A 13,626-nucleotide genomic window follows, 5' to 3' on the forward strand; every position below is an offset into this window, starting at 1 on the left:
TGGGGTTTGCAATTGTGTTTTTAAGTGCATAATTCTATCATTTCTGCATTAAAAAATTCATTTAAAAGCAATGCGTCAGATATTCACAAAAAGGCAAAACGCATCAAATAAATGCAGCAAAAACACAAAAAAAAAATTCAGAGCAGATTTCATGTTTTGGTGCAGGTAACTGCAGAAAAACAGCATCGGATAGAAAAAAAACGCATCAAATTTGCATATGGGGGCATGGTCTTTGCGTTGTAATAGCTGCCTGGACAAAATTAAGTTTTATCAAAAATGCTCATAAGGGGCTACAGAGCAACCTTCGTGTGGCCGGATGATTCAATGCGCTCTTCTGCCCATAGGTTATTTTTATATAAACAAAGATCTTTGGCAAGGCTTTTTTTTTTTTTTTTTTTAAATATCGCAATTGTTATTACATAGCACAATGAGTAGTCTTGCCGTCTTAACTGTCCTCTGGGTCCATTTTAGACTCCTACTTCCTTTCCTTTCAGGAACCGTATACAGCAGACTCATTATCATCACAGACAGGATTATAAAGACTGGTTAACACCAGTATATAGGGCTGATGACAGAGGCTTCAAACATGTGGTGTATTTTGGTCTAAGAAAAAAAAAAACATGTTTGCTTCTTGAATTTGGAATGGTTTGATTGTGTTATTTATTATTTTTTTTATTTGACTTCATCAGTGCTGATGACAGTGGTCTAGAAGTGGTGGCTGAACACGCGCAGTGCTTGCAAGCTCCTTTCTTCTGAGCTTGTATGCACAAACCTGAGGCTGGCCAGGATTACCGCGGGGTGCTTTTAGCTCCAAAACCTGAGCAGCTTCCACCTCACTGTGCTTCTGATCCTTCAGAGGTAAGGCTGCCTCACGTAGCGGCATCAGAGTGCACACGCTTCTGGCCAGCAGCCCAGCCATAATAGGAAGCTGGTGAGCGGCGTGCTCCTGAAGAAAGCAGACTGGGCCAACCCCAAAATAAAACGGTCCTAAATTAAGTCGATAGTTATTTTTGAGCAGTCTTAGAGGTATTCCCATCTCCAAGATCCTATCCCAATATGTAGTAATGTAGTAGTAGTAATAATAATAATAATAATAATGATAATAATAGCAAATACCTCTAATTAGAAATGTAGTATCTTTTTTCAGATTCCCTATGTCTCTTTCCTCATGTGCAGGCATTGCAGGACCTTAGGTGTCCATGGTTACGACCACTAGCAACTAGCTAATTATCACTATATCAGTTGTCGTAACCATGGATACCTAAGGTCCCGCAATGTATGCACATGAGGAAAGGGACATAGCGAATCAGAAGAACAATACTACGTATCTAATGGGAGGTATTTTCTAATATTATTAATACACCTGCTACATATTGGGATAGGTTCTCTGAGACAGGCAATCATCTACTTTTTCCTTAAGGAGTATTCCCATCAAACTCTAAACATAGCACGCCGTAGATTAGAATTCCTTTTCCATAGACTTGTCCACTACTTGGACAACTTCTTGTCATATCCTCGCTTGGCCGCCATAAAATAACGCCTATACTTGCCTCCCGCGGTGTCGACACTCGCTCTCCCGGGGCTCCCGTGCTGTTGTGACGCCGGCGCCCAATCAGCTCTGGCGTCCCTGTCCCCGCCTCCTGTCGAATTGAGCATGGACTTCCTCCTCATGTTCAATTTGCCCGAAGGCGAGGACAGGGACGCCAGCGCTGATTGGGCGCCGAGTAGTAAACAGCCTCTTTAATAAATGCAAACTCTATTTTTATCATTACACTGAAGGGTTTTATTTTGTATATCAGACGAGAATACGTTTTGTTTGCTGTTGTTTTTATGCCTCTGCATTATTTAGCTGTAGTTTTCATTTATCATTTTATTAAATTGGTTATTTTGGGTTTTTTCTTTGTCAGAGGCCATATCCTTGGGGAACTACTTCTTTTCCGTTTGACGCAAATCGGTCTGATCTGGTGATGACATTGAAAATCTGTTGTTTACTCCTAAGATTGTTGTTGGATGAAGTGTGGGATTTTTTATTATTTTTTTTCTCTAAATGTACTCTCTGCCCCCGGTTTACCCTGGAGGCTTTGTCATCAGCTGAAAAGCATGCTGAATTGTATCATAAACCATTCAGATGTTGCTCCAATGATTCACAGCCAATATTTTATATGCAGAATGCTTGTGTAGGGTTTGTGTATGGAGTTTTTCGGGGTCCTGGTTTCCATTAATAAGGGGTTCTACTTGGGTCCTGGTAAAAAAAAAATATGCCCTGTATGCTGGTGCTTGCATGTCTGCATAACATTCTAGAGTGATTTTCCTCTGTGTTTTTACATTGTTGTTTTATTTTCTTGTAGGATAAGGAAACCTGCATCGGAGTCAACAATCAGAGTTACATATGTGAAACGGGTCACTGCTGTGGACAATCTCAGTGCTGCAATTACTACTATGAGCTATGGTGTAAGTCTGTTCCTATTCATTTACTATTGTAAAGCATATGTTCACCATGTTTCATATCAATCAGATTATCAGTTTCTGGATAATCAAATCTTGAATTAACCCTGTGCTAACCTTTATGTTCCATCGTGCACGAAATATGATGTAATTTCTCCCGTTGTCTTGGCAGCTCTCGCTTCAGTGTTGGTCTCGACACAGGAGAGCATATCGTACCCCTCTCTGTATGTCGCACATGATAAAGGGCTGAGCGAAGCCGCCGATACATGCAGAGACAGAGAAGGGGCCTGGTTTAGCTGTTAAAATTAATACCTCAACCAGATCCCTCATGTGCCCACACATTGGATGACCTCTCCTGAGTTAAATCACATTTTATAAAAAAAAATGCATCATTTTGTGTTGCTGTAAACCCCTTTTTTTTAAGAAGCAATGCCTTCCAATCTTACATATGGTAATTGGTTGCTGCCTGTGCCTCTCTCTGATTTTCCTTTTTTTGACACCGTTATTTCTTGCCTTTCTATTCTGCTCTGTTGTCCACTCTCCCTATTTCAATTATTCTCTCACTACTTTTCTTGCTTTCTTTATTCCTCTTTGTTCTTCTTTCTTTCCCCTCACTGTTTCTCTTTTGCCCTTGCTTCTTTCTTTGCCTTGCGCCTCTCTCTTTCTTTGCCTTGCGCCTCTCTCTTTCTTTGCCTTGCGCCTCTCTCTTTCTTTGCCTTGCGCCTCTCTCTTTCTTTGCCTTGCGCCTCTTTCTCTTTCCTTTGCCTTGCGCCTCTTTCTTTGCCTTGCGCCTCTTTCTTTGCCTTGTGCCTCTCTCTTTCTTTGCCTTGTGCCTCTCTCTCTTTGCCTTGCGCCTCTCTCTTTGCCTTGCGCCTCTCTCTTTCTTTGCCTTGCGCCTCTCTCTTTCTTTGCCTTGCGCCCCTCTCTTTCTTTGCCTTGCCTCTTTCTCTTTCTTTCATCTTGTGTCACGGTCTCTCGCACCACTTTTTTTTTTTTTTTTTTTGTCTTGTGCCTCTTTCTTTTACCCTTCTTTCTCTCTTTTGTTTATAAAGAGTCTAGAATGAAAAAAAAATAAAAATAAATATATATATATATATAATATATATATATATATATATATATATATATATATATATATATATATATATATATTTTTTTTTTTTAATCATACATATAACATACATACATACACACACACACACACACACACACACACACACACACACACACACACACACACACACACACACACAGCAACAGTTACTATTTGCTCCATGTTGGGAGAAGGGGATAGGTAATATATTATGTGTTTTGTGTTCTCTGAATCTCCCTTCTGTTTCTGGGCAGAATGTAACATGATGAAAAGAGAGTCGGGGCACTTCTTCGCACCCCCTCCATGCTTCCATCTGTGGTGGGTGTACAAAGTATTTGGATGCTCAGATCTAGTAAACAAGACCTGACAGTTCCAGATTTTCCTCATGATCAGCAAACTGCCTCACTAGCTATAAACATGTGTTCTCTGTAATATATTATTCCTCTGTGAAGTTATCAACAAGCCTCGAAATCACATTGATGTGGCCGGGGATTAAAGAATATGATCTGCCAGCAGGTGGATGTCGGGTATAAAAGTAGATACTGTGCTTAATGTGGAAGAATTTCCATCACCCCCACAGGGAATATAGGACTGTGCGGACATACATTAGATATTGGTGAAGTATCAATCTGTACTGGAGCTCATTTATTGCGGGCCCCAGGCCCAAACCATGTCACCGGCTTGTACACGTAGAATTTTAACTCTGCTAATGTCTTACCTTTTTCTGTTTACTGCTGCACTTTTTTTTTTTTTTCATTGATCTGTAATCTTTTTATAGTGTTTACGTATACCGTAATTTAAAGGGATTGTCCATAGAATTTAAATATTACTGAAATGCCTCCAACTTCTTTAAAAAAAGTAAAAAAAATATATCTATCACCCCCACTTCCCTCTTCACTGATCCCTCGCAAGTCCCATTGTGAGACTCCCCCTGTCCCTGCTGGTCTGTGCTTTTTGGTCTCGTTCCGAGACACGCAGGAAGTTACTGGAGATTCCTGATCTGCCAGTTCCTTGGATTAGGTGGGTCCTCATTGAGGCCAGTGATTGTCTGAACGAGCAGCTATGGTTTTTTTTCTGGTGTGAGGATGGGACCAGGAAGCTCAGATTAGTGGTGACTGGATGATCTCCTGGGGTCTTCAGAAAATTCAGGGAACTACCCTTAGAGTCCACAGAAAATCCCTTTTAGGGATCATCTCAGAAATACATTTATCACGTATGGACTGGATAGTCCCATAGAGGGGCATGCTCACTCGCTGCTTCAGTCAGTCCTCACTGCAGTTGTCTCCTGACGCAATGGCCGTAGGCTGTGCTCTCGTTGGGTCGAGACATTGGGGCAGCTTGTTAATATAAATATATGGGAGGCTATGTGCACTGTGCATCTTCCACAACTTTTTCTCCGTGGGGTTAGTAAACAATTTTTCTTTTTAGATATTCAATTTTCTATTATCAGTTTTATAGGAAGCAAACAACCCTGCCCCTCTATTCATGTGAAATTGGTGTGAAGGGGGCTGGAAGAACTGGGATTATATAGGTGATATTGTATGAAAGATAATGTCGTTTTTTACACGAGAGGAGATTAATTCTTGAAAGGGTTTTTCTGAGATATTGTGTCATTCACTCAAGACACATTGGCTTATCCATTCATACTTAAACATCTGTCATTGCAGCTTGGCCCCGCCGTTCCGCTAATGATCTAAGACTAACATCCTCTATAATTCGAACCTACTTCTCCCATCTCCAAGACTTCTCTCGTGCTGCGCCAGTTCTCTTGAATGCACTACCCCAGATAATCTACCGCAGTTAAGGCCTAATCTTAATCCAGACATCAGTGATTTTTATCAAATGCAAAAAAAAGTGGTTTTCACTAGTGATGAGCGAATATACTCATTACTCGAGATTTCTCGAGCACGCTCGGGGGTCCTCCGAGTATTTTTTAGTGCTCGGAGATTAAGTTTTTCTTGCCGCAGTTGAATGATTTACATCTGTTAGCCAGCATAAGTACATGTGGGTATTCCCTAGCAACCAGGCAACCCCCAAGAAAAACTTAATCTCCGAGCACTAAAAAATACTCTGAGGTCACCCGAGCGTGCTCGAGAAATCTCGAGTAAGGCCTCTTTCACACTTCCGTTTTTACAATCTGCACAGGATCCGTCAATGTTGAAATGACGGATCCTGTGCAGATTGTAAAAAACAGGTGCACTGGGCCCGTTTTTCTGTCGGACCCGTCGAGGCTGTGTGCACCTGTTGTGTATGCGTCTTCGCAGCGGTTTTCCGCTCCAAAAATGTATACACAACAAAACCCAGGTTAAATAATAAAAAATTGCAACATTCTTACCTTTCGGCATCCTGCGCAGCGTTACTGATGCTCCCGACAGCTGGCGTTCCCAGTGATGCCTTACGTGCAATGACCTCTGATGACGTGCGAGACCGCGACGTCATGGAGTCATTTCGCAATGCATCCATGGGAACTCCAGCTGCCAGGAGCATCGGTAACCCTGCGCAGGACGCCGGAAGGTAAGAATATTGCGATTTTTATTTATTTTTTATTTTTTTATTTATATTATATCTTGTTACTATTGATGCTGCAATGTGCAGAAAAAACGTTCCTCTGAACGTTGTCTCCGACCGACGGACAGCGATTTCCCGACAGATCCAGTGCACGACGGATGAAACGGAAGGCCATCCGTCACAATCCGTCGCTAATACAAGTCTATGGGAAAAAAACAGGATCCTGCAGAAAAATTTGCTGGATCCTGTTTTTCCAAAAATCGACGGGAGCTAAAAGACGGAAGTGTGAAAGAGGCCTAACGAGTATATTCACTCAATACTAATTTTTACCAGTTTTTTTTTTTCTCTTCAGAATTTCATCAGTTTGGTCAGTGTCAGATGGTAAAAATAGAGTTCAGTTTGATCAATTTTTCTCGGACTCAGAGAAAAAGAAGTCTGATGAAGGATTCTCAAGCTTCTCATATTAAACAGTCCAAATGGGATTTGAGTGCTGGTTTTTTTGTTTTGTTTGTATTTTCTTCACGGACTAATGAACATTGACAAATTTAATTCAAGGCTGCTCAAAATCGGGCATGTCTTTAGGATGGATTTTGTGCTGATCATTCAGTTTGGAAAAAAATATACAGACATATGAGCAGCCCTATTAGACTTTAAAAGGTACCAGTGCTATCTGTGAAAACTATTGATAACTTGTACGAGAAAAACGGACACCTGGATGATCCCTTAACTCCCAGTGTCCGCAGTTACAAGTGTACCCCAAAAATACACATGCGTAGACAGACGAATCGCTAATAACTTCTCTCCGTTCTTCCTTTCTACAAGTTCCGCAGAATCTGGACGGATCTATTCCCACAGTCTCCATGAACTTAGCAGCACTTTGTATCTAGACATGTACAGATCTTGGCTGGTCACCGCTTCATACCCTTATTTATTATAAATGTAGCAGGACAATACTTTTTTATATTTTTTTATTTATTTTTTATTATTACCCTTTGCCTTCTATTTAATCATAGATTATATGTTAGAGAGCCGAGGAGGGTAATGTCTGATATTTAGATGTGGTCTCGGGGGGGGACAAGCCTCCCACGCTTTAGCTGCTTTTTCCTGCCTTGTAGGTTGTATTTAGTGATCCCCTTGAGGTCATTGATTTCCATTTCTCTTCTCCTCCAGGGTTTTGGCTGGTGTGGACAATAATCATAATACTCAGCTGTTGCTGTGTATGCCATCATCGGCGAGCGAAGCACAGGCTGCAAGCACAGCAACGGCAGCACGAGATCAACCTCATAGCTTATCGTGAAGCTCACAGCTACTCTTCTGTGCCATTTTACTTCCGTAAGTCGTTCTCTTTAATATTCCCGTTCATTCTAGCTTTGGCAAAGTTTCCAATGTGTTTGAATAATATGTTTGAGTCCCCGCAGCTGTTAGACAGCTGAAACACATGCAGGGATTGCCTAACAGACAGGTAATCCCTGCATGTGTTGCAGCTGTCTAACAGCCGCGGGGACTCGAACATATTATTCGAGCACATCGAAGACACTCGGTTAGCACACTAGCATGCTCAGATAACACCTTGTCCGAGTACGTTCACTCATCACTAATAACAAACTTTTAGGCTCTTAACTCTTAACCTTGCTTACTGATATGATCTACCATAAATTGTGTATGAGAGCCTCTGGATTTCTTGTCCGACTTTGTATCTGGTGTGGAAAAAGGATCGGGCTGATGTATTTCAGCATGCTTGATCCTTCTGTTATGTAGCTCACAGAAACACGTCTGGAAGTGGCTGACCCCCTTCTTCCTATTCAGAATACTTATACAGGGATCAGAAAGAATAGTGAGTGACCAGGGGCCCTATCTAATGTGTGCGGTCTGCCCTAGTTACCCTGCAAAAAGAAAGTGAAATGGTATCTATAGGTGTTAAAAAAATGAAAAAATAAAAAATGTAAAAAAAAAAACCTTCTGCCTTGTCCTAAGGTCAGGGGGCAGTGAATATATATAAACTTAGTGTGGCACAACGCCCTGCACTTGGCATAACGCTGCGTATCAGTTGTTTCCTGGAGTGACTCTTTAATATCATTGCCATGGTATGCAGTAAACTGGATCAGATTATTTGAACCTTGTTGATTCCCTGTCTAAATGTCGTGAGGTGCCCCGTCAGAGGTAGGAAGATTTAGCATGAAAGATATAGTTGGTGCAAGTTAGGCATTGGCAGTGAGTTCTGTACAGCAGGATCAATACAGTGTCAGATAAAGAGTTGCTCCAGAGTTTATTCTAGAAGTCGTTAGAGGGTGTGAAGTGAGTTACCTCCGCGGGTAAAGCTGACAGAAGTAATTACACATACAAAGTATTGGAGGGGATTCACTGTAAAGAAGTATAGGCAATATCAGGAAAACAAAGTAGCTGTCATTACTGAACTTCTGGTTCTCAGCATTTGTCTGGCCTTTGTTCGTCACTACCGTAAATTTTAGAGTCCTGTTGCTACAGAAAAGCCCAAATTTCTGGAGAAATATATTTTTGCAAAACTCAACCAAGCATCTGCAGAACCTCTTTGACATACAGATGTGTCCGTCCTACATTTTTGAAATCTCCCAGGATGTGTCACAGAATGAACAGCTTTGAAATAGATTTTGTGATACTCGGTCAGGAGATGTTTCTGCTACATTTGTTTTTGTAGCCGACCAGTGGATGTGATGTGTGCTGCAGCCATTCAGGTTTTGTGTTTTTTTTTTTTTTGTTTGTTTTTTTGCTAAAATATTGTATAGTATAAGATTTATGAGATGTTGAAGTCCTTAAAGGGAATCTGTCACCCCATTTTTCGCCTATAAGCTGCGGCCACCGGCATCAGGGGCTTATCTACAGCATTCTATAATGCTGTAGGTAAGTCCCCGATGTACCCTGAAAGATGAGAAAAAGAGGTTACATTATACTCACCCAGGAGCGGTCCCGCTGTGGTCCGGATCAATGGGCGTCGCAGGTCCAGGTCCGGCGCCTCCCATCTTCATACGATTACGTCCTCTTCTTTGCTTCCTACCGCGGCTCCGGCGCAGGCGTACTTTATCAGCCCTGTTGAGGGCAGAGCAAAATACTGCAGTGCGCAGACATCGGGAAAGGTCAGAGAGGCCCAGCGCCTGCGCACTGCAATACTTTGCTCTGCCCTCAACAGGGCTGATAAAGTACTCCTGCGCCGGAGCCGCGGTAGGAACCAAAGAAGAGGATGTCATCGTATGAAGATGGGAGGACCTGGACTGGACCGCGCCCCCCATCGGATCGGACCGTCCCCCAGGTGAGTATAATCTAACTTTCCTATCTTTCAGGTTACATCGGGGGCTTATCTACAGCATTACAGAATGCATTACAGAATGCTGTAGATAAGCCCCTGATGGCGGTGGCCTTGGCTTATAGGCAAAAAATGGGGTGACAGATTCCCTTTAAATGAATTTTATCAAAGTTAATGGCGGATACATCTGTAAGATCTCCTTTTTCCGCCACTGCGCTAGTTTTTGAATTTGCATCCAAGTGGGAAGTAGATACAGGTACGTTCTTAAAGGGAATCTGTTAATATTTTTGTTTTGTAATCCGAGAGCAGCATGATCTAGAGACAGGGACTCTGAGTCCAGTGAATTGTTTTTGGGGTTTTTTTTCTGCTGCTAATCTAGCAGACCTCAGAATGCTGAGCTGTGTATAACTCTGCCCACACCACTGATTGGCAGTTTTCTGTGTAAACTGTATATTGACAGAAGGCTGCTAATCAGGCTATGTGCACACGTTCAGGATTTTTCGCCTTTTTTTTTTTCGCGATAAAAATGCATAAAAAACGCATACATATGCATTCTATCATTTAGAATGCATTCTGCAATTTTTGTGCACATGATGCATTTTTTCCGCGGTAAAAAAAGCAGCATGTTCATTAATTTTGCGGATTTTTCGGGTTTTTCCCGCTATTTAATGCATTGGGGAAAAAACGCGCAAAAAACGCATGCGGATTTCTGGCAGAAATGTCCTGTTTTTGTCAGGAAATTTCTGCAAGAAATCCTGAACGTGTGCACATACCCTCAGTGCTAGGGGCGTAGTTGGACCAGAAGGCACAAAACACCTAGTCCTGTAGTGATAATCTCCTGCTGATGAAACTTTGTTGTTTTTTTTTTGTTAAACGGCAAAACACAGTTGAGTAACTGACACATTGCTAGAATCGGGGTCTCCCTGCATCACACTAACCTCAGATTTCATAGCAACCTGCTGACAGATTCCCTATAATATAGTATAGAAAATGTTCAGCACAGCCTCAAAGGGGGAGGTGCATAAAGATAGGTTCCCAAACCTTAATACGTGGAATAGTTATAATTAGCACACTCCAATGGATGTGATGCAAAAGGGGTGTTTAATATACATACAGTAGTCGCAAACGTTTCGGTCTGCAAAGACCTTCATCAGTGTGCTACAGGAAAATTAAAATAATGTGCATAAACATACAAATAAAGAACAAAGGTATATACATCAGAAGAAATGGTCATAAATGAAACTGAGAAAACAACCGTATAGTGATACCAACAACACCATTAGCTCAAAAAAGGACAAAAGACATTATAGGACTACGGTCAATGTGGCTGTGCGGAGACAGACATGTGAAGGAAGGGTCTGAAAGGTTAATATGAAAGGATTACATACCTAAACATTTAGGTGCTGTATTAATTTTATTTTTAATGTAATAAATATTTTTACGTTTATTGACCATGTTTCTTCTTTCTATAGGATTTTTGCCAAATTATCTGCTACCTCCTTATGAAGAAGTGGTCAATAGACCTCCTACCCCCCCGCCACCATACACTGTCCTACACCAGCAATGTGTTGCAGCATGTTCGAGTTCAGGAACCGCTGAGGTCGTCCGAAACCCCCAGAACAGCCAAACAAGTTCTCCAGCTGCAGCAAGTTGTAGTAGCACAACGAGACCACCCAGCATTGTGGACTGTGAACCTTCTACGACATGTCTGGAACGAGTAGCAAACAAGCCAAATGGCCACGAATCCAACGATCCTGCCTGTGGTGCAGAGTTGGAGGAGATGGCCGATCAAGTGTCCTTTTTAGACAAGGATTCAAAAGAACTCTTGAAGGACTACAGCTCTGACTGCTTCGATCAGAGCGGTTTCTTTGACGGCAAAGACAAGACGCCAGGGAGACATCGGAGGTTCACTGGTGACTCAGGGATCGAAGTCTGTCTATGCAGTAGAGGCCATCATGATGACTTTAAAGAGCTTGATGGCTTAATTGATGACACAGGGGAAAACTTCTGTGACACTTGCGATTCCTGTGATGCTCGTCCCCATCGAGACGAAGAAGAAGGGATTTTTGATCATTGTGATAGTAATGACCATCCACCATTGCCACGTCAGCCTTTGAGCTTGCTAAACACAATTAATGAACAGGACTCTCCAAATTCTCATAACAGTAGCAGTTCCCGTGGCTAAAGCCATGTCCTGTAGGACAGAAGCATATGATTAAGTAACTGTTCTGTTCCACCTGGTTTTTTGGGGTTTTTTTTTTCCATTGTTCTGTTCATTTAAAGACTTTGAAATGTTCTACCAAAGCTAAAGTAAGAACACGTGCTTTACTGATGCCTTTTTTTCTTTTTATTCATTGGGGCTTTGGTAATGAGAACTTTGGTGATGAGTAGAAGCTGGAGCTTGAAGAATACAGGTGGAGGCTACAGTATGAGAAATGTCTGGATTTTATTGTAATCATATTCGAGAAGAGAAAAAAAAAATCTCCTAGTTTCATTGCTCATAATACAGGAAGACCTCTACACAATGATTCCTCCGTTGGATGAAGAGCAGTAGAGAACGCCCAGATTTGACGATGCACCTGGGGCTTCGGAAATTCGAAAAGTTGTGATTAGACCGGAAGGAAAGATCAGGAGAATGCGCCAGTATTGTGATGAAAGCATGTGAAAAAACAGGCGCTGTGGGCACATCGGTGATTTTGTAGCAAGGGATATGGACGTTTACTTACGTAGACAAGTAGCCCTAATCAAGTTTTCCAAAGAGAGGTGACGCCTCTGTGATGACGTGGGGTCACATATATGTAGTAGGCTTCACCTCAAGTCGGAAATGTCTTGTAACACAGGTCTGCAAAAAAATTTTTTTCAAGAGCTGTTTTGGTTATTCCACGTAATCTTTATGTTTTTAAGTGTGCTGAATCTGAAAATGACCTCTGTTTTGTCATAGGACATCATGTTTTCTGACAATTTAAGTAACTGTTAAATAAGACAATACCTCAAAATAAATGAATATAGACTCATAAAATTAATTTTTTATTACAAATGTTTCATGAAAATAATTTTTTTAACTGCAATGAGCTCACTAACACACACTAAAATCGATTCTTCTTCCCTGTGAGGCTTCTCTTTATACATTTACGCTTGTGAGTAGCATCTGGAATGTCTCTCTGAAGCGTCCAACAGTAGTCTGCCATCATTGTAATGCTCCATCTTCCCTGGTGTCTCCTTTCCATCTCTTTAATGTCCTGGTAGAATCATTCACCTTGCTCTTCACTCACAGCTCCCAAATTTTCAGGAAAGTTGTCAAGGTGGGAATGAAGGAAATGCACTTTCAAACTCATCAGGCAACCAAAAGCTTGAAATGCTTTCAGCATTTGTCCAATGTTTTTTTTGTAGTCCGGGTCTGTTATTGCCTAAACATTTCTCTACGACCTCTTTAAATGCAAACCACCCTTCTTTTTGAGGATAGTCACCACAAATGTAACAGAAACTGTCAGGCGAATTAATACACTTCCGCTGAGCCATAATGCTATATTTGGGGAAACACGGTTGAATATGACGAGCTAATACGAACGGAGATGAAAAAGTGTGAACAGGCGAGAACCAAGATAAAACAATTGAATCAAGCCCGGGCATGTCAGAGCCTGCTCGTTCAGCTTGCAACATGTTGATGCTGGTTTCATTAGCTCACTCTGAAAGTTCTTTTCTTTGAAAGTTATATTTTTTTGGCATTGAATATCTTCAATGCATTGATGTGAATTAATAGTACCGTATATACTCGAGTATAAGCCGCCCCCCCTCCCCCTAATTTTGCCACAAAAAACTGGGAAAACTTAATGACTCGAGTATAAGCCTAGGGTGGGAAATGCAGCAGCTACCGGTAAATGTCTAAAGTAAAAATAGAAACCAATAAAAGTAAAATTAATTGAGACATCAGTAGGTTAAGTGTTTTTGAATATCCATATTGAATCAGGAGCCCCATATAATGCTCCATACAGTTCATGATGGCCCCATAAGATGCTACATATTAAAATATGCCCCAGGAGCCCCATATAATCCTGCATAAAGGTTAATAATGGCCCCATAAGATGCTCCATAAAGATATTTGCCCCATATAGTGCTGCACAAACGTTATGGCCCCATAAGATACTCCATACAAACACTTGCCCCATATAATCTGCACAAATGTTATGGCCCCATACAGACACTTGTCCCATATAGTGCTTGACAAACGTTATGGCCCCATACAGACACCTGCGCCATATAGTGCTGCACAAATGTTATGGCCCCATAAGATGCTCCATACAGA

The 13,626-nt window shown here is 41.5% G+C and overlaps 1 protein-coding gene across 1 annotated transcript in view; it reads left to right on the top strand.

Annotated features, from left to right (window-relative positions):
• The window catches only part of WBP1L (WW domain binding protein 1 like), a 64,295-nt gene extending 51,208 nt beyond the window's left edge, over positions 1–13,087 (top strand). Inside the window, exons 2-4 of the mRNA XM_069753717.1 lie at positions 2,349–2,451; positions 7,217–7,378; positions 10,796–13,087. Coding sequence (XP_069609818.1) covers positions 2,349–2,451; positions 7,217–7,378; positions 10,796–11,508 — 978 coding nt within the window. The 3' untranslated portion in view covers positions 11,509–13,087. The remainder of the gene's footprint in view (positions 1–2,348; positions 2,452–7,216; positions 7,379–10,795) is intronic.
• The last annotated feature ends 539 nt before the right edge of the window (positions 13,088–13,626 follow it).

Source organism: Ranitomeya imitator, chromosome 2 (assembly GCF_032444005.1).
Source record: "Ranitomeya imitator isolate aRanImi1 chromosome 2, aRanImi1.pri, whole genome shotgun sequence".
NCBI lineage: Eukaryota > Metazoa > Chordata > Amphibia > Anura > Dendrobatidae > Ranitomeya > Ranitomeya imitator.